This window comes from Motacilla alba, chromosome 3 (assembly GCF_015832195.1).
Source record: "Motacilla alba alba isolate MOTALB_02 chromosome 3, Motacilla_alba_V1.0_pri, whole genome shotgun sequence".
Lineage (NCBI taxonomy): Eukaryota > Metazoa > Chordata > Aves > Passeriformes > Motacillidae > Motacilla > Motacilla alba.
In genome coordinates, this window is record NC_052018.1 from 2,296,491 (window position 1) to 2,318,105 (window position 21,615).

Sequence of the window (21,615 nt, forward strand, 5' to 3'; positions counted from 1 at the left end):
ACTTTTTCCATCTGATGGTTCTGGGCAGCATCCACCAGATCCCGGCCACAGCAGCTGCTGTGACATTCCAAACTCCCCATTTTCTGCCTGTCTTCCCTGTTTTTCCTTTTTTCCCAGATTTATTTCACCTCTGAGGGGTCTGTTTGAGGTGGGCTCAGAGCCAGGAGGAAGAGCACCAATAAACCACGCTCTGGCAAATCCCATAAAAATAAAATAAAGGCAGACACAGCGATGTTCTCCCAATTAATAAATCTGTTATTTATAACGTATAAATATATATTGATGTATAATATCTAGTATAAATAACAGATATATACATATTCCTAAGCATTATTAGGAATATTCACCCCGGAGCAGCCAACTCTGTGATTCCCCTATTTCCATCGAGCGAGGAATTAACAGGGGAATTCTCCAGCCTCCCAAAATTTTGGGGTTTGTTTGTTTGTTGGGTTTTTTTTTCCCCTCCAATCCAAAGTTCTGCTTGCCAAATGTGATTCATGGATCCTCCCAAGCATTTCCCCCCCCAGAGCAGCCTCATCCCTCTGCGGGGTGGAGCCGAGCGTTCACCGCGTTCCGCGGGATGAGGTGTCCGCTCCGGTGACAATTCCATTATTCCCGCTGAGTCCTTGATTTATCCTGCCCGTTTTTCTAATTATTTTCTCCGACCACCTGCCTGGTGAGGCTCTGCTGGGCTCTGCCTGGTTTTGGGAGGGTTCTATTTTTTTTTTTGAGTGTTTGTGGTCATTGAGGTTTTCAGGAGAGCGTTCCCTGCTGCCCCGTGGCGTTTTCCTGGTGCGTGGAATGGGGTGGGGAAGACCTGGAGGAGGAAGGAAATCCTCCAAGGATATAAAAAGATCAAAAAGCAGAGGGAAGAGGGAAGAAAAAAGCAAAGTGGAAGTGGGACACGGGATCAGAGTGAGAAAGGGAACCGAAATCTCGCAGTGGAGGCAGGGAAAAAGGCTCTTTCTGTGAAAAATCGTGGAATTGGAGAATCCCAGAATTATTTGGGTTGGAAGGGACTTTAAAGCTCATCCCATTCCTATGGGCAGGGACATCTTCCACTATCCCAGCCTGCTCCAAGCCCTGTCCAGCCTGGGACACTTCCAGGGATGAAATCCACAGGGATGGAATCCACAGGGATGAAATCCACAGGGATGGAATCCACAGGGACGGAACCCACGACCTCTCCGCGCAAAAATAATTAAAAAAAAAAAAAATACAGACAACACATCCGCCCTTACCTATCACAATATTTTGAATTATTATGAATAAAGGCAGCTGCTGCTCCCACCCAGAGCCGGGAGAAGCCGGGGGGAGCAGCGGGAAGAGCCGGGCGATCGATAGGGCGGCAGGGACAGAGGGGACGTTCCTCCCCGAGCTGTAATTACCTGCCCGGCTTGAAGAAGCACCCGGCGCTTTTCTGGCCGAGGTCAGCACCATCAGCAGTTATTCCCCTCCCAGGAGAAGCCCCTGGATTTATTATTCTTATTTCAACTGGTGCTGAAGGTGCTCAGAACTCCTAAAGTCAAGCGGGTTGCTTCGTGTCCGACCTTCTGCGGAGCTGGGAAGCGGCTGGAGAGGGGGAGGGCTCACGGAAAATGAAATTATTTTTTGTCCAAAGTTAATTGGAACTACCTCAAAATCAAAGGTTTATAAAGATCCCTGGAAAGGCACGGGTTTGTGGTCCCAAAAAGAGAAAGAACTGGAGAGTTGGGGGTGAACACCTGGAGAGGAGAAGGATCCAGGGAGAGCTCAGAGCCTAAAGGGGCTCCAGGAGAGCTGGAGAGGGACTTGGGACAAGGGATGGAGGCACAGGACACAGGGAATGGCTTCCCACTGGGAAAGGGGAGATTTGGGGTGGGATCTTGGGAAGGAATTCCTGGCTGGGAGGGTGGGGAGAGGCTGGGATGGAATTTCCAGAGAAGCTGTGGCTGCTCCTGGATCCCTGGGAGTGTCCCAGGAAAGGTTGGAGCACCCTGGGATGGGATGGCATTGAAGGTCCACGGATCCCAACCCAAACCATTCCGAGATTCTGGGGTCCAGGACACTCAGGATCCATCCCGAGAGATTTGTATGGAATTTGGGGATGGAAAAGGGGAGGGAGACCCTTCCTGGAGTCCCAGAATTTCCAGGGAATTCCCCAAGTTATTTCCCAGAGAAGAGTTGGGATGGGGATGGATCCACTGCCAGGCTGGGAGAGCTGGGAATGGAGGGAATTCCCTGGGAAAGGGGAGGGATTTGGGAAGGAATTCCTGGCTGGAATTCCCAAAGAATCCCTGCGAGTGTCCAAGGAAAAGCTGAAGCACCCGGGGATCGTGGGAAGTGTCCCTGGGATAGGACTGAAGGTCCATGGATGCCATCCCAAAACATCCCAGGATTCCATGATTTTAGGAACCCACCTCCGCTTGGTTCCCTGTTAATTTTAGGCAGCAGGAATGTTTCGATATTCACCAGCCTGGGCCAACCTTTACACAGCCCAACAGGTGAAAAAGCTGCTTCATCAACTCAAAACCAGGACAGAAAATTTTAAGGCAGGAAAACAGAGGCTGAATGCGTGGGAAGGGAGGAATTTCAGGAATTTATCTGGATATTTCTGTTATGTTCACCAGCGCTCCGGGAAACAAATCAATAAATTGGTTTCGGTGTTTTATTACTTTAAAAAAATGAATTATAAAGCATTTGAATGAGGATGAGAAAGGGGCAATGACCTTTTCTCCTTCAGTTCCTTTTCTACCCTCAACTCTTCTCCCCACTTTTATTTTAATTCCTCCTCTCCCAATTCCAGCCTCATCCTCGTCTCCCAATCCCAAAATCTTTCCTGCCTCCCCAATTTCTGGGAAAACTGTCATCAATGAATGGATGGAAGCCAGGATGGCACCACCCTTCCCCTCACTGCCCAGAAATTCAACCTTCCCAACAGATTCCCAAATTTCCTCCAGTGAATCAGGAGCAATTCCAGGAGCAGAAATTCCTTAACCACTCATCACCAATAAGCAGCAAAGGATAATTATTATTAAATTAATTACAAAAATTAATTGAAGTAATCCCTCCCTCCTCAGTTTTCCGCCTCGGATTTTGGTCTCCTCTCTGTTTGATCCTGCCCAGGGTTGGCTTTTTCCAAATTTTTTTGGTCATTATTCCCATTTTTCCACCACAAATTCCAGCCCAATCCCACAGAACTCCGGCTGCAACTCCATGAGATGCTGAGGGAAGAAGGATTCCAGGTTTTCCTGGGTTCTGCATCGCAAAGAATTCCAGGAAAATTCTCTGTCATGTCCATGCTCCACTTCCCAGAGCGTGGCAAAAAAAAAAAATCATCCAGGAGCAGGTGAATGAATATAAATAATAGAAATAATCAATAATTCCTGGAGCAGGAATTCGGAATTTCGTGCTCATCACTTTGAGTCTCTCACCTTGGCCAAGAACCAAGAGATTTTATTCAGGAAAAACTCAAGGAATTCTGCACAAAATCCCTCAAAAAAAAAAGGTTCCCACCCCAGATTTTAGGATTCCTTTCCTGCCCTGTGCAGCTGAATTTTCCAGGGTTTTTTTCCAGAAGTGCTTTTTTGCTTTCTGCCTGTATTTTTAATCGATATATTTCATTACTCTGACATTTTTTTAGTGCCAGACAGCACCCAGCCCAACCTTCCCCTGGGATTCCTCCATCACGACTCCAATTTCTGCACTATTTAATAAAAAAAACCCAAAAACCCACCCGATTTTGACTCAGAAAAGAAAAAAAAAAAAAAAAACAAAACCTGAAAATCTACCAAAGTGGTTAAATCATTGCAACCCTCACCGTTTGCTCTTTATTCCTCTCGTTCCAATTTTCCCCAGGAATAATTTTATATTTCCATCCACATCATTGACAAAGAAATTGAACGGCGCTGAGCCAAAACGCTTCATAACACACACACACACACACACACACAGACACTGCAATTTCGCAATTAATTTGCAATTAACGACCTTCCAGAGAGGTTCTTTTTAACTTGGAATTGTGTCTTCCTCTAAATCCAAGAGGGAAAACCACCTCGGAAAAAAGCAGGAGCCCCAGTAAATACGGGAAGAGCTGTTCCCCACAGGGACCCCAGTGACTCAGGCTTGCATGAGACAGGGATATAATTTTCTGGATGAAGTAGTTCAACAAATCTCTTTTTTTTTCCACCTTTTCTTTTTAAAAAAAAAAAAGATTTTTAAATTGTTTGCCCTTTAGAAACAAATCTGGTAATCGAGCAGGAAGCTTTCCACGGGGGAAAAAAAGTGGGAATTGATGTTTTTTTTTAAAAGGAATACTCACAAAAAACTGGTCCATGTCCCTGTCCAGCCCCATGTTGGGCAAGTCTGGCATCATGTGGGCCACCACCTTGAAGCCGGCATCCTTGGCCAGGTGGAAGGACTCACACACGGCCTTCACCGTGTGACCCCTGGGGAGAGAGGGGGAAAAAAGGGTCAGGAAAAGGCAGGAAAAGCAGGAAAAGCCATTCTCGTGTCCAGCTGGGATTATCCCCCTTGGGAGGCTGAGTTTGGGGCGTGGCTGGAGGTAAAACTGAGCCTAAATGGGGTTTGTGGAGTATTGGAATTGTTAATTCTGCGGGAAAGGAGCTGCTCTGGGTTTTCCAGACACAGAGAGAAATTTGGGAGAGCTGCTGGAATCCAGGTTGGTGTCCCTCAGAAAAAAAAGGGAAAAAAAACAGCAGGAAAGGAGAAGGGATGGGAATGAGGACAGCAGCCAACCTCAAAATCAACCAAAAATCCCTTCTGGAGAAACATGAACCTCCCCAAATTTTGGGATTCATTTTGGGATTCCAGGAGGGTTCCATGATCTGCCACCAACCCAAACCCCAGATCTGCAGGAGCTTTGGGGGGATTTGGAGCCTAAAATGGGATTTTGTGGAATATTGGAATTGGTGATTCTGCAGGAAAGGAGCTGCTCTGGGTTTTCCAGACACAGAGAGAAATTTGGGAGAGCTGCTGGAATACTGTTTTTCTGCCCCCCCAAAAAAACAGGAATGAAAACAGCAGGAAAGGAGAAGGATAGGAATGAGGACAGCAGCCAACCTGAAAATGAACCAAAAATCCCCTTCTGGAAAAACGTGAACCTCCCCAAATTTTGGGATTCATTTTGGGATTCCAGAAGGGTTCCATGTTCTGCCACACTGCCACCAACCCAAACCCCAGATCTGCAGGAGCTTTGGGGGGATTTGGAGCCTAAAATGGGATTTTGTGGAATATTGGAATTGTTAATTCTGCGGGAAAGGAGCTGCTCTGGGTTTTCCAGACACAGAGAGAAATTTGGGAGAGCTGCTGGAATCCAGTCTGGAAATCCAGGTTGGTGTCCCTAAGAAAAAAAAAGGGAAAAAAGCCAGCAGGAAAGGAGAAGGGATGGGAATGAGGACAGCAGCCAACCTGAAAATCAATCAAAAATCCCTTCTGGAGAAACATGAACCTCCCCAAATTTTGGGATTCATTCTGGGATTCCAGGAGAGTTCCATGTTCTGCCACCAACCCAAACCCCGGATCTGCAGGAGCTTTCAGGGGATTTGGAGCCTAAAATGGGATTTTGTGGAATACTGGAATTGGTAATTCTACGGGAAAGGAGCTGCTCTGGGTTTTCCAGACACAGAGAGAAATTTGGGAGAGCTGCTGGAATCCAGGTTGGTGTCCCTAAGAAAAAAAAGGGAAAAAAGCCAGCAGGAAAGGAGAAGGGATGGGAATGAGGACAGCAGCTAACCTGAAAATCACCCAAAAATCCCTTCTGGAGAAACGTGAACCTCCCCAAATTTTGGGATTCATTTTGGGATTCCAGGAGGGTTCCATGTTCTGCCACCAACCCAAACCCCGGATCTGCAGGAGCCTGGGGGGATTTGGAGCCTAAAATGGGATTTTGTGGAATATTGGAATTGTTAATTCTGCGGGAAAGGAGCTGCTCTGGGTTTTCCAGACACAGAGAGAAATTTGGGAGAGCTGCTGGAATCCAGTCTGGAAATCCAGGTTGGTGTCCCTAAGAAAAAAAAAGGGAAAAAAGCCAGCAGGAAAGGAGAAGGGATGGGAATGAGGACAGCAGCCAACCTGAAAATCAATCAAAAATCCCTTCTGGAGAAACATGAACCTCCCCAAATTTTGGGATTCATTCTGGGATTCCAGGAGAGTTCCATGTTCTGCCACCAACCCAAACCCCGGATCTGCAGGAGCTTTCAGGGGATTTGGAGCCTAAAATGGGATTTTGTGGAATACTGGAATTGGTAATTCTACGGGAAAGGAGCTGCTCTGGGTTTTCCAGACACAGAGAGAAATTTGGGAGAGCTGCTGGAATCCAGGTTGGTGTCCCTAAGAAAAAAAAGGGAAAAAAGCCAGCAGGAAAGGAGAAGGGATGGGAATGAGGACAGCAGCTAACCTGAAAATCACCCAAAAATCCCTTCTGGAGAAACGTGAACCTCCCCAAATTTTGGGATTCATTTTGGGATTCCAGGAGGGTTCCATGTTCTGCCACCAACCCAAACCCCGGATCTGCAGGAGCCTGGGGGGATTTGGAGCCTAAAATGGGATTTTGTGGAATATTGGAATTGTTAATTCTGCGGGAAAGGAGCTGCTCTGGGTTTTCCAGACACAGAGAGAAATTTGGGAGAGCTGCTGGAATCCAGTCTGGAAATCCAGGTTGGTGTCCCTAAGAAAAAAAAAGGGAAAAAAGCCAGCAGGAAAGGAGAAGGGATGGGAATGAGGACAGCAGCCAACCTGAAAATCACCCAAAAATTTCCTCTGGAAAAATGTGAACCTCCCCAAATTTTGTGATTCATTCTGGGATTCCAGGAGGGTTCCATGATCTGCCACCAACCCAAACCCTGGATCTGCAGGAGCCTGGGGGGATTCGGAGCCCGAAAAAGGCCGAATTTCCCACAGCTGTGGAGAAAATCCCTTTTTCCTTCCACCTCCAGGGCTCCCATCAGGAGATTCCCAGCACAGGAGAAAAACCTTCCCACAAAATCCCGGCTCAGCCCCACATTCCTGGACATTCCAGGGCACTTCCAGCTCCTCCCAACCCTGTTTTCCTCCCAACTCCTGGAATTCCTATTCCTCCCTATTGGAATTCCAATGCCAATGCCAATGCCAATTCCTCCCTATTGGAATTCCAATTCCAATTCCTCCAACTCCAATTCCTCCAATTCTTCCCTATTGGAATTCCAATTCCAATTCCAATTCCAACTCCTCCCCATGCAAATTCCAACTCCTCTCTATTGGAATTCCAATTCCAATTCCAACTCCGATTCCTCCAATTTTTCCCAATTGGAATTCCAATTCCAATTCCAATTCCTATTCCAATTCCTCCAACTCCAATTCCTCCAATTCCTCCCTATTGGAATTCCAATTCCAATTCCAATTCCAATTCCTCCAATTCCTCCCTACTGGAATTCCAATTCCAATGCCAATTCCAATTCCTCCCTATTGGAATTCCAATGCCAATTCCAATTCCAATTCCAATTCCAATTCCAATTCCTCCAACTCCTCCCTATTGGAATTCCAATTCCAATTCCAATTCCAATTCCTCCAATTCCTCCCTATTGGAATTCCAATTCCAATTCCAATTCCAATTCCAATTCCAATTCCAACTCCAATTCCTCCAATTCCTCCCTATTGGAATTCCAATTCCAATTCCAATTCCAATTCCAATTCCAATTCCAATTCCAATTCCTCCCTATTGGAATTCCAATTCCAATTCCAATTCCTCCAACTCCTCCCTATTGGAATTCCAATTCCAATGCCAATTCCTCCAATTCCTCCCTATTGGAATTCCAATTCCAATTCCAATTCCAATTCCAATTCCAACTCCAATTCCTCCAATTCCTCCCTATTGGAATTCCAATTCCAATTCCAATTCCAACTCCTCCCCATGGAAATTCCAATTCCAATTCCAATTCCAATTCCAATTCCTCCCTATTGGAATTCCAATTCCAATTCCAATTCCTCCAACTCCTCCCTATTGGAATTCCAATTCCAATGCCAATTCCTCCAATTCCTCCCTATTGGAATTCCAATTCCAATTCCAATTCCAATTCCAACTCCAATTCCTCCAATTCCTCCCTATTGGAATTCCAATTCCAATTCCAACTCCTCCCCATGCAAATTCCAATTCCAATTCCAATTCCAATTCCAATTCCAATTCCAATTCCTCCCTATTGGAATTCCAATTCCAATTCCAATTCCAATTCCAATTCCAATTCCGATTCCTGCAATTCCTCCCAATTCCTGGAATTCCTGGCACCCAGATGAGCCCTGCAGGTGATTTTTTTTCCCCCCCCTCCCGCTCCAAATCCCTCTGGATTAAAAGCTCCAATTCCCTCTGGGCACCCCTGTGTCCGTGTTCACCCCGAATCCATTTTATTTTTTATCTTTTCCAGGATCTTCTCCTCCCTCCCTGCCACAAGCTCCCAGCCCAGCTTCCTTCCAGATCTTTTTTATTTTCCAGGAGCATTGCAGCGTTTTCCCGAGACTCTTCAAGGACAGCATCACTCAAGACCCGGAGTAGCCTGAGGGGAGCAAACAGGAGCTCTGCTTCATAAATAAAAATTATTTTCTTATTAGAAGTGGAATTCGAGCCGCATCAATAACTCGATTATTTGATGCCTGGCTCTCTGCTCTTGAATATTTTTCTGCCTCGCAGCCGCTGCAAGCGCTCAGAACCCTCACTAATGACTTATGGAACATAATAGAAAGTCATTTCCAAACTGTTCCCCTAATTGGTTGTAATCTGACATTTTGCTACCAGGGAAATATTAAAAAGTTTCCAGCCCGAAACACGTCCCCCCCTACACCAAACAGAAAAGAAGCAAAACGAGGTCGTTTCAACAGAGAAAAAAAAAAAAAAACAACCCCAAAAACATGAATCACCTTTTTTCTTAAAGTGGATTTTAACTCGCTGCTCCAGAAATTAGGAGGAGCTGAGGAGCCTTTTAGGAATTCTAAAATTCAGAGCAAGGAGCTCTGGGAAGAGCCTTTAAAAATGGAATTTGAGGTGGGAAAGAAAATGGATTTCAGGGTTTAAAAATGGATTTGGGGGAAAAAATGGATTTTAAGATTTAAAAATGGATTTGGGGGAAAAAAATGGATTTTAAGATTTTAAGATTTAAAAATGGATTTGGGGGGAAAAATGGATTTTAGGATTTTAAGATTTAAAAATGGATTTGGGGGAAAAAATGGATTTTAAGATTTTAAAATGGATTTGGGGGAAAAATGGATTTTAGGATTTTAAGATTTAAAAATGGATTTGGGGGGAAAAATGGATTTTAAGGTTTTAAGATTTAAAAATGGATTTGGGGGAAAAATGGATTTTAAGGTTTTAAGATTTAAAAATGGATTTGGGGGAAAAAATGGATTTTAAGATTTAAAAATGGATTTGGGGGGAAAAAATGGATTTTAAGATTTAAAAATGGATTTGGGGGGAAAAATGGATTTTAAGATTTTAAGATTTAAAAATGGATTTGGGGGAAAAATGGATTTTAAGATTTTAAGATTTAAAAATGGATTGGGGGGAAAAAATGGATTTTAGGATTTTAAGATTTAAAAATGGATTTGGGGGAAAAAATGGATTTTAGGATTTTAAGATTTAAAAATGGATTTGGGGGAAAAAAATGGATTTTAGGATTTTAAGATTTTAAGATTTAAAAATGGATTTGGGGAGAAAAATGGATTTTAGGATTTTAAGATTTTAAGATTTAAAAATGGATTTGGGGGGAAAAAATGGATTTTAGGATTTTAAGATTTAAAAATGGATTTGGGGGGAAAAATGGATTTTAAGATTTTAAGATTTAAAAATGGATTTGGGGGAAAAAAATGGATTTTAGGATTTTAAGATTTTAAGATTTAAAAATGGATTTGGGGGAAAAAAGGATTTTAAGATTTTAAGATTTAAAAATGGATTTGGGGGAAAAATGGATTTTAAGATTTTAAGATTTAAAAATGGATTGGGGGGAAAAAATGGATTTTAAGATTTTAAGATTTAAAAATGGATTTGGGGGAAAAAATGGATTTTAGGATTTTAAGATTTTAAGATTTAAAAATGGATTTGGGGGAAAAAATGGATTTTAAGATTTTAAGATTTAAAAATGGATTTGGGGGAAAAATGGATTTTAAGATTTTAAGATTTAAAAATGGATTTGGGGGAAAAAATGGATTTTAAGGTTTTAAGATTTAAAAATGGATTTGGGGGAAAAAAATGGATTTTAGGATTTTAAGATTTAAAAATGGATTTGGGGGAAAAAAATGGATTTTAGGATTTTAAGATTTTAAGATTTAAAAATGGATTTGGGGGGAAAAATGGATTTTAGGATTTTAAGATTTAAAAATGGATTTGGGGGAAAAATGGATTTTAAGGTTTTAAGATTTAAAAATGGATTTGGGGGAAAAAAATGGATTTTAGGATTTTAAGATTTTAAGATTTAAAAATGGATTTGGGGGGAAAAATGGATTTTAGGATTTTAAGATTTAAAAATGGATTTGGGGGAAAAATGGATTTTAAGGTTTTAAGATTTAAAAATGGATTTGGGGGAAAAAAATGGATTTTAGGATTTTAAGATTTTAAGATTTAAAAATGGATTTGGGGGAAAAATGGATTTTAAGGTTTTAAGATTTAAAAATGGATTTGGGGGAAAAAAATGGATTTTAAGATTTTAAGATTTAAAAATGGATTTGGGGGAAAAAATGGATTTTAGGATTTTAAGATTTTAAGATTTAAAAATGGATTTGGGGGAAAAAATGGATTTTAAGATTTTAAGATTTAAAAATGGATTTGGGGGAAAAATGGATTTTAAGATTTTAAGATTTAAAAATGGATTTGGGGGAAAAAATGGATTTTAAGGTTTTAAGATTTAAAAATGGATTTGGGGGAAAAATGGATTTTAAGATTTTAAGATTTAAAAATGGATTTGGGGGAAAAAATGGATTTTAAGGTTTTAAGATTTAAAAATGGATTTGGGGGAAAAAAATGGATTTTAGGATTTTAAGATTTAAAAATGGATTTGGGGGAAAAATGGATTTTAAGATTTTAAGATTTAAAAATGGATTTGGGGGAAAAAATGGATTTTAAGATTTAAAAATGGATTTGGGGGAAAAATGGATTTTAGGATTTTAAGATTTTAAGATTTAAAAATGGATTTGGGGAAAAAATGGATTTTAAGATTTTAAGATTTAAAAATGGATTTGGGGGAAAAAATGGATTTTAAGGTTTTAAGATTTAAAAATGGATTTGGGGGAAAAAATGGATTTTAAGATTTTAAGATTTAAAAATGGATTTGGGGGAAAAAATGGATTTTAAGATTTAAAAATGGATTTGGGGGAAAAATGGATTTTAAGATTTTAAGATTTAAAAATGGATTTGGGGGAAAAATGGATTTTAAGGTTTTAAGATTTAAAAATGGATTTTCGGGGAGGAAAAAAAAAAAGGATTTTAAGAGCTGGTGAGGAATTCATTGTTAAATTGGTAATTGTAATATTCAGACTGAGAGCGAGACCCTGGCACCTGGAAAGAGGAGTTTTAAATCCTTAATAAATGGATTTTCTCGGGTTTTGGGACCATGGCAGTGACATCCAGATGCCAATTCCTTTGGGATTCCTCCCTGGAGTCTCTGAGCAGAAAATGCCCAAAGTTTTCAGCTGGGGTTTGGTGTCTTTGGGAATTGACAGAAACGTGCTCTGCCCATGGAGCCAGGATCTCTGCCATCACCTGTGATTTATGAAAAACAAAGGAAAAAAAGCTTTTTTTTTTTAAATTTCAGAATGATCAGGCTTGAAATAAATAAACCAATAGAGATTGGTTTGTTTGGGGGTGGGGTGAAGGAAATATCTCACATTTTCCTACAGAGCACGACGGTTCTTTGGGCCAAAATGACAAGGAATGAATGATATTTCCTCCTGGAAATGTGGGGTTTTTTGCAATCCCTAAGGATTCTGTGTGCCTGGAATGACTTTGGGGAATCTCTCAAAGGGAATTCCTGGTTGGTGTCACCTCTCCTGTCCCAAAAAGGCACCTGGAGGTTGGGAAAAAGGTGGAGAATGCCCCAAAAATCACACCCCAAAAAGGGTTGTGAACTGTGGTTTATGTGGGACAGGAACTGCCCTCCCTGGGCCGTGCTCTGCCTCCCAAAATTGAATTTATTTATGGCGTCATTAGGAAAAGAGGCGCTCAGCACTGGGATTTCAGGACTCCAGGAAGGGTCTCCCTTCCCTTTTCCATCCCTGAATTCCATAAAAGGTGGAACGGGACCCCAGGCTGCAGGAATTGCTCTTCCAGCAAGCTGGATCCTGCAGCTGGGGACAGCGGAAAAATTCCGTGCCCGTGGAAGGGGTTGGAACAGGAGGAGCTTGAAGGTCCCTGAAGGAGGGGAGGGAAGAATTCCCACCCCAAATCCTTCCCTTCCTGACCTTTTCCCAGCACAGGGATGAAGCAAGGAGGGAGAAGTGGGATTTGCACAGGGAAAAGCTCCTCTCCAAATTCGGGGAAAATCCCAACGTAGCTGGGAAAGGGGAGCTTGGGGTGGGAATTCCCAGAGAATCCCTGGGAGTGTCCAAGGCAAGTCTGGACAGAACTTGGATCAACCTCTGAGATGGAAGGGGCTGGGATTGAGGTCCATCCCAGCCAGGCCAGCTGGGATTCCCTGGGATGGTGCCCTGACCTGGAATGGGGTCCCTGGCCAGCTGACATTCCCTGGAATGGTGTCCCTGACCTGGAATGGTTCCCTGGCCAGCTGGGATTCCTGGGATAGTGTCCCTGACCTGGAATGGTGTCCCTGGCCAGCTGACATTCCCTGGAATGGTGTCTCTGACCCGATGGTGTCCCTGGCCAGCTGGGATGGTGTCCCTGATCCACTGGTGTCCCTGAATGGTGTCCCTGGATGGTGTCCCTGACCCGCTGGTGCCCCTGGATGGTGTCCCTGACCCGTTGGTGTCCCTGGCCAGCTGGGATGGTGTCCCTGACCTGTTCATGTCCCTGGATGGTGTCCCTGACCCAGTGGTGTCCCTGGGATGGTGTCCCTGACTCGCTGGTGTCCCTGGGATGGTGTCCCTGACCTGTTGGTGTCCCTGGCCATGTCCTCGTAGACGCCTGACCTGCTGGTGTCCCTGACCCGCTGGTGTCCCTGGATGGTGTCCCTGACCTGTTGGTGTCCCTGACCCGCTGGTGTCCCTGGATGGTGTCCCTGACCTGTTGATGTCCCTGACCCGCTGGTGTCCCTGGCCAGCTGGGATGGTGTCCCCGACCTGTTGGTGTCCCTGACCCGCTGGTGTCCCTGGATGGTGTCCCTGACCCGCTGGTGTCCCTGGATGGTGTCCCCGACCTGTTGGTGTCCCTGACCCGCTGGTGTCCCTGACCTGTTGGTGTCCCTGGGATGGTGTCCCTGACCCGTTGGTGTCCCTGGGATGGTGTCCCTGACCTGTTGGTGTCCCTGGGATGGTGTCCCTGACCTGTTGATGTCCCTGGATGGTGTCCCTGACCTGTTGGTGCCCCTGGCCACGTCCTCGTAGACGCCTGACCCGCTGGTGTCCCTGACCTGTTGGTGTCCCTGGATGGTGTCCCTGACCCGCTGGTGTCCCTGGAAAGGTGTCCCTGGCCAGCTGGGATGGCGTCCCTGATCCGCTGGTGTCCCTGACCTGTTGATGTCCCTGGATGGTGTCCCTGATCCGCTGGTGTCCCTGGATGGTGTCCCTGACCTGTTGATGTCCCTGGGATGGTGTCCCTGACCCGCTGGTGTCCCTGACCTGTTGGTGCCCCTGGATGGTGTCCCTGACCTGTTGGTGTCCCTGACCCACTGGTGTCCCTGGATGGTGTCCCTGACCTGTTGGTGTCCCTGACCCGCTGGTGCCCCTGGATGGTGTCCCTGACCCGTTGGTGTCCCTGGGATGGTGTCCCTGGCCAGCTGGGATGGTGTCCCTGCCCCGCTGGTGTCCCTGACCTGTTGGTGTCCCTGGATGGTGTCCCTGACCTGTTGGTGTCCCTGGGATGGTGTCCCTGGCCAGCTGGGATGGTGTCCCTGCCCCGCTGGTGTCCCTGACCTGTTGGTGTCCCTGGCCACGTCCTCGTAGACGCTCTGCACGCCGATCTCCAGGCGGGTGCAGCCGTAGGCCAGCATGGCGCTCAGGTGCGGCCGCAGGCAATAGTCCGGCCGCGTCTCGATGGTGATCCCCACGCACTTGGTCAGGCTCCTCTCCGAGTACCTGCAGGGAAAATCCCATCCCTGGTTAAAATCCATCCGTTCTGGGGTTTAAGTGAACTGGGGAAGGGTTTCTGTTGTCTTCCAGGGGAAGGTTTTTAAGGGTTAAAGGTTAAAATTTAACCCTTACTCCTCTCCTGCATGGAAAAATCCCATCCCCAGTTAAAATCCACGAGTCTTGGGGTTTAAGTGAACTGGGGAAGGGTTTCTGGTATCTTCCAGATGAGGGTTTTTAAGGGTTAAAGGTTAAAATTCAACCTTTACTCCTCTCCTGCATGGAAAAATCCCATTTTTGGTTAAAATCCACCAGTTTTGGGATTTAAGGGAACTCAGGAAGAGTTTCTGGCATGTTCCTGGTGAGGAATTTTAAGGGTTAAAGGTTAAAATTCAACCTTTACTACTTTCCTGCACGGAAAAATCTCATCCCTGGTTAAAATCCATCCGTTTGGGGTTTTAAGTGAACTGGGGAAGGGTTTCTGTCATCTTCCAGGTGAGGGATTTTAAGGATTAAAGGTTAAAATTTAACCTTTACTCCTCTCCAGCATGGAAAAATCCCATCCCTGGTTAAAATCCACCAGTTTTGGGATTTAAGTGAACTCAAGAAGGGTTTCTGGCATCTTCCAGGTGAGGGATTTTAAGGATTAAAGGTTAAAATTTAACCTTTACCCCTCTCCTGCACGGAAAAATCCCATCCCTGGTTAAAATCCACCAGCTCTGGGTTTTAAGGGAACTCAGGAAGAGTTTCTGGTGCCTTCCAGGGGAGGGTTTTTAAGGATTAAAGGTTAAAATTTAACATTTATTCCTCTCTGAGAACCTGTAGAGAAAAATCCCATCCCTGGTTGCAGTCCACCAGCTCTGGGTTTTAAGTGAATTGGGGAGAGTTTCCGGCATCCTTTTAAGGATTAAATATTAAAATTTATCCTTTACTCCTCTCCTGCACGGAAAAATCCCATTTTTGGTTAAAATCCATCCGTTTGGGGTTTTAAGTGAACTGGGGAAGAGTTTCTGGCGTCTTCCAGGTGAAGAATTTTAAGGGTTAAGGGTTAAAATTTAACCTTTACTCCTCTCCTGCATGGAAAAATCCCATCCCCAGTTAAAACCCACGAGTCTTGGAGTTTAAGTGAACTCAGGAAGAGTTTCTGGCATCTTCCAGGTGAGGGTTTTTAAGGATTAAAGGTTAAAATTCAACCTTTACTCCTCTCCTGCATGGAAAAATCCCATTTTTGGTTAAAATCCACCAGTTTTGGGATTTAAGGGAACTCAGGAAGAGTTTCTGGCATGTTCCTGGTGAGGAATTTTAAGGGTTAAAGGTTAAAATTCAACCTTTACTACTTTCCTGCACGGAAAAATCTCATCCCTGGTTAAAATCCATCCGTTTTGGGTTTTAAGTGAACTGGGGAAGGGTTTCTGTCATCTTCCAGGTGAGGGATTTTAAGGATTAAAGGTTAAAATTTAACCTTTACTCCTCTCCAGCATGGAAAAATCCCATCCCTGGTTAAAATCCACCAGTTTTGGGATTTAAGTGAACTCAAGAAGGGTTTCTGGCATCTTCCAGGTGAGGGATTTTAAGGATTAAAGGTTAAAATTTAACCTTTAACCCTCTCCTGCACGGAAAAATCTCATCCCTGGTTAAAATCCACCAGCTCTGGGTTTTAAGGGAACTCAGGAAGAGTTTCTGGCATCCTTTTAAGGATTAAAGGTTAAAATTTATCCTTTACTCCTCTCCTGCATGGAAAAATCCCATCCCTGGTTAAAATCCACGAGTCTTGGGTTTTAAGTGAACTGGAGAAGGGTTTCTGGCATCTTCCAGGTGAGGGATTTTAAGGATAAAAATTTAAAATTTAACTTTTACTCCTCTCCTGCATGGAAAAATCCCATTTTTCGTTAAAATCCACCAGTTTTGGGGTTTAAGTGAACTCAGGAAGAGTTTCTGGCATCTTCCAGGTGAGGGATTTTAAGGATTAAAGGTTAAAATTTAACCTTTACTCCTCTCCTGCATGGAAAAATCCCATTTTTGGTTAAAATCCACCAGTTTTGGGTTTTCAGTGAACTGGGGAAGGTTTCTGGCATCTTCCAGGTGAGGAATTTTAAGGATTAAAGGTTAAATTTCCCGCTGTGTTTTGGCATTCCCAGGTGAAACGATGCACAGAAATACACATTAATACAACCTGGGTCGTGTTAATTAATTGGAGTTGTAATTAATACAGTCTGGGGGTTGTTTTGGGTCACAAAGGCTGCGGCAGCCTGGAGGGAATTCACAAGAACATCCATGAAAAATGCCACAAATCCCTTTGGGAATGAGCAGTTCCCAACCTCGCCGAAGGAATCTGACAAAACCCAAATTTCTTCTGGACTTTTTTTCTCCTTTTGTGCCCTTTATCACCGGAGGTCTAACGAAGACTAATTACTCCAGCTGCTAAAAAAATAAAAACCCCACTCCTGATGACAAATGGGAAATCACTGACCTGTGAGAGAGGGGGAAAAAAGGGAAAAAAAAGAACCCAAACCAAAATTTACAAAAGGAAACCATCGATCCCCACCATCACCAGCGAGGAGAAAATTCCTTTCCGTGGAGAAATCAACTCCCTGCAGCTTTTTTCTTGAATTTTGAGGTGGTTTTGTAACAAAACTGCAGCCCGGGAGCACAAATTTACAGCAGGAAGAGGAGAAAGTTCTTTGGGAACTGCAGAGAAAAGCTGGCTAAGTGCCAAAGCAGGATATTGATGGGGATATCAGTCCCTTTAATGGCCCCAAATGATGATTTTTGGGGGTGAAGAGGAAATGCTGCTGGAAAAGGGGACACCTTGAGGAAGAGAGGGATGTTATTCCCATACCTGGGGAAATGGAAAGGATGACTAAGATCAGCTCTTTCTTAGGAGTCTGTAAAGATTCATCTGGAAATTTTTGAATGGAAATAAAGCTCTCAGAGCAGCACAAAACACAATTTCCCTCCCCCCCCCCCCCCAAAAAAAACCCCCGATCAAAATCCTTCAGACTTCAAAAAAAACCAGCCAAAAAAAATCCCCGAGTGGGTTCAGACTCATTAAAAAAATATGAACTCGTTTCAAACTGTTCAAATTTATATAAATAGTGAGATATTTGGGGGACAGGCTGTCGAAAGAAGCATTTTTAAAAAAAAATAACAATAAAAAGTACGGGAAACATTTCCAAGTTTGTGGCTCACTAATCTGACAGCCCGAGAGCAGCGATTGTTTATCGCGTCAGGGAAAACACTGCCAAAGTGTGATTCATGAGCAAACACCCACTTGGAGAGACGTGCTTTGCAAAAATTAAAAGAGAGAAATTGGAGTGGGAAAAGGGCAAAAAAAAAAAAAAAAAAAGTCTTTAGATAACTTGGGACAAAAGGTCCCCGCTCCTATGAACACCAAAAATACAGAGGGGAGATAAAAATAATTAAATCACCATCGTTTCCAGAAGAATGAAAGAGAAATTTGATTTTTTTTGGTGGTTTTCGCCGCTTTTGAATTCAAAAGGTTCACTCGGATATTCAACATTTTCTCCTATTTGCAAAAGGAAAAGCGTGTTCCATTCAAAACTTGACAGCAAAGGCAGGGATTTTATGGGTTTAGAAGCCAAACACCAGGAATATCAGGAGTGGACAGGAATTAAAAGCTTGAGTGGATTTACATAACCTGCCATTTTCTGGAGGGAATTATCACCGAGTGCCCATAAAAGCTGAACTGGGTATTATTACCCAGCACAAAGCTGCATTATACAACTAAATTACATTTGATATTTTATTAAAAAAAATTAAAAAATACCAATCTGATGCTGTTTTGTATTTAATTTCCACTTTGAATTTAATTTTCCAGCGCCGGGGGTGAGCTGGGAAGGGCAGCTGGAACCAGGGGCATCTCCAAAATATGGATTTACACCAAGGATTTAAGGGGTTTTTAACCAAACTCTGAGGATCTCTCAGTTGAAAGCACGGTCAGATCTGAAACAGGGATTTTCCTATCAGCAAAAGGAAAAAAAATTGGGAAAACTGGAATGACACCTTCATCAGTGGGAAAAGCTTTTGAATCCCAAAATTGCAGAATGGTTTGGGCCGGAAAGGACCTTAAGGGTCATTTCAGGCACCTTCCACCATCCCAGGTGGCTCCAAGCTGGCCTTGGACACTCCCAGGGGTGAGGCAGCCAAAAATTCCCTGATAATTCCATTCCAGGGCCTCCCCAGCCTCACAGGGAGGAATTTTTTCCTATTTTTCTGAGGATTTTTGGGTGGGGATTTGGAGCTTTTTTGAGGGGATTTGGTTTTTTTTTGGGGAATCCCTGGGATACCCAAGGAATTCCTTCCCAAATCCCTCCCCTTTCCCAGGGAATTCCCTCCATTCCCAGCTCTCCCAGCCTGGCGTTGGATCCATCCCCATCCCAACTCCTCTCTGGGAAGGAACTTTGGGAATTCCCTGGGAATTTTGGGACTCCAGGAAGGGCCTCCCTTCCCTTTTCCATTCTGGAATTCCATAAAAATCCCTCGGGATGGATCCTGAGTGTCCTGGATCCCAGAATCCTGGAATGGTTTGGGATGGGAACCACGGACCTTCAATCCCATCCCATTCCAACCTCGCCATCCCAAACTGCTCCAGCCTTTCCTTGGACGCTCCCAGGGATTCTCTGGGAATTCCAGCCCAGCCGGGAATTCCTTCCCAAGATCCCACCTTTCCCAGTGGGAAGCCACTCCCCTCCCGCCCCTCTCCATCTCTCTGCCAAGATTCCAGCAAAATTCCTTCCAGGAATCTCCTAAGTTTTATTTTGCGCTGCCACTGAGGAATCAGGGAGTCAGACCCAAGGAGTTTTGCCTCCTGTCCAGGAATTACTCCCAAAATCCCAGGAGGGTTTGGGTTGGAAGGGCCCACAAAGCTCATCCTTTTCCGATCCCAAACTGGAATTCTTGCATCATCCCCAGCCCTGTTCTCAGCTTTTCCGTGGCCTCTTCTGCTACCAAAAAAAGCCGCGCGGCTCCGCAGCCGCATCCAGCTGGGACATGATCTGCCTATTCCCATCCAATTTCCCACTCTTTATGCAGTCAGGGGTAATTTGGCTGCTGAATCATACGGAAAGCTCATGATCCTGTCACTTCAACCCAAAATATTTTTTTTTATTTTTTTTTTATTCCAGAGATTTCTGGCGCTGCTCAGAATAGAATCTTGTCCCGTTCCTAGAAAAACTGCCGGGATGTTTTTTCCATCCGTTGTCGCGGTTTGCCACGGGACGTGGATCGATGGGGATAAATCCCAGCTCTGGGATGGATGGCTGCTGCCAGCCCTGAGAAACGAGGATCTGAACACGATTTTAAACACAAGCCCAGGGGCGGGAACAGCAGAATCCCATTAGGAACCATCGGGGTCAGTGACAATCATTTTCCGCTCTGGAAATCCGTGGGACGGGTGAGACGTTGTGCTGGGCTCTTTCCTGGTGTCTGACATCTGCTCTGGGGCAGGTCTCCTGCAGGATTTTAGGGATATTCCCTATTTGTGTGAGCCCGGGAACAGGATCCAGGGGATTTATGGTGGCAGTGGACACGATGGATTCGCCAGCACGGGATCTTTAATAACAACAGAGCTCCAGCCGCAGATCCCGCAGGAATCCCCTGGTGATGGCACCAGGGAATTGCCCCTTTCCAAGCAGGAAAAACTGGGAACAAAGAGACCTCTGAAGGGAGGGACTTCAGGATACCCAGACACGAAAGGTCCAGACCTGATGGAGAATTCCTGACTGCACTTTACTGACAGGACAGAGAAAACCCCGAGAGATCCCATGGACCTCAGCTCAGAGCCCCACCCACGACCACGGAATTCCACAATCCTGGAATGCTCTGGGTGGGACTCATGGACCTCAAATCCCATCCCATTCTAAGCCAGACATCTCCTACGATCCCAGGGTGCTCCAGCCTTTCCTTGGACACTCCCAGGGATTCTCTGGGAATTCCCACCCCAAGCTCCCCTTTCCCAGCTACGTTGGGATTTTCCCTGAAATTTGGAGAGGAGCTTTTCCCTGTGCAAATCCCACTCCTCCCTCCTTGCTTCATCCCTGTGCTGGGAAAAGGTCAGGAAGGGAAGGATTTGGGGTGGGAATTCTTCCCTCCCCTCCTTCAGGGACCTTCAAGCTCCTCCTGTTCCAACCCCTTCCACGGGCATGGAATTTTTCCGCTGTCCCCAGCTGCAGGATCCAGCTTGCTGGAAGAGCAATTCCTGCAGCCTGGGGTTCCACCTTCTCTGCTGGCTTCCCATCCCCTGGAATCCTGGAATTCCAGCCTGGTTTGGGTGAGAAGGGACCTTCAATCCCATCCCATTCCAATCTCCACACCTCCTGCTATCCCAGGATGCTCCAGCCTTTCCTTGGACACTCCCAGGGCTCCAGGGATTCCATCTCAGGCAGGAATTCTTTCCCAAATCCCACCCCAAGCTTCCCTCTCCCAGTGGGAAGCCATTCCCTGGCTCCTGTCCCTCCATCCCTTATCCCAAGTCCCTCTCCAGCTCTCCTTTCCCTCAGGAAAAGGCTCCAAGGATTCCCTGGATCCTTCCCTTCTCCAGTTGGACATTCCCAGCTCCCCCAGCCTGGCATTGGATCCATCCCCATCCCAACTCCTCTCTGGGAAGGAATTTCAGGAATTCCCTGGGAATTCAGGACTCCAGGAAGGCTCTCCCTTCCCTTTTCCATTCTGGAATTCCATAAAAATCCCTCAGGAATGGGTCCTGAGTGTCCTGGATCCCAGAATCCCGGAATGGTTTGGGATGGGATCCATGGACCTTCAATCCCATCCCAGGGACACTTCCCACGATCCCAGGGTGATCCAAATCCACCCTGGGACACTCCCAGGGATCCAAGGATCTGTGGGAATTCCATCTCAGCCAGGAATTCCTTCCCAAATCCCACAATCCCAAGCTCCCCTTTCCCAGTGGGAAGCCATTCCCTGGCTCCTGGCCCTCCAGCCCTTTCCCAAATTCCAGCTCTCCTGGGTCCCCTTTAGGCTCGGGGAGGTGCTCTGAAGATTCCCCGGATCCTTTTCCACGCGAACATTCCCAGCTCTCCCAGCCTGGCTCCACAGGAGATGAATTTTACCTTCTCAAGCACCAACAAACCCCCCGGAATATTTCTCCTCCTTCCCCGGGATACAGAATGATTCGGCGTTCGTGCCACGGCGCTGCTGAGGATCCCCCGCATCATCCCAGGAATAATCAGGAACGGAGACAAGAGAACAGCACGAGACGAGAGAGGGGCAATTTTAATAATAGGCTGACCACAGAGGTTCATTATGCAAACGAGGCAGCTGCCAAGTCATGCAAATTAAGATCCACAGAAGCCTTGAAAAGATTTGCGCAGACAGATTTGGTGAAGTCAGTGATTACAGCGCTGTCTGAAGCAGGGGGGAATAAAGGTGAGATAATTAATTTTA

At 45.2% G+C, this 21,615-nt stretch overlaps 1 protein-coding gene across 1 annotated transcript in view; it reads right to left on the reverse strand.

Moving 5' to 3' along the window:
• Window positions 1-21,615, reverse strand: part of ELP3 (elongator acetyltransferase complex subunit 3) — a 107,702-nt gene that overhangs the window by 49,403 nt on the left and 36,684 nt on the right. Inside the window, exons 8-9 of the mRNA XM_038132552.1 lie at window positions 14,041-14,202; window positions 4,301-4,427 (exon numbers count right to left, since the gene is read on the reverse strand). Of these exons, the coding sequence (XP_037988480.1) occupies window positions 4,301-4,427; window positions 14,041-14,202 (289 nt within the window). The remainder of the gene's footprint in view (window positions 1-4,300; window positions 4,428-14,040; window positions 14,203-21,615) is intronic.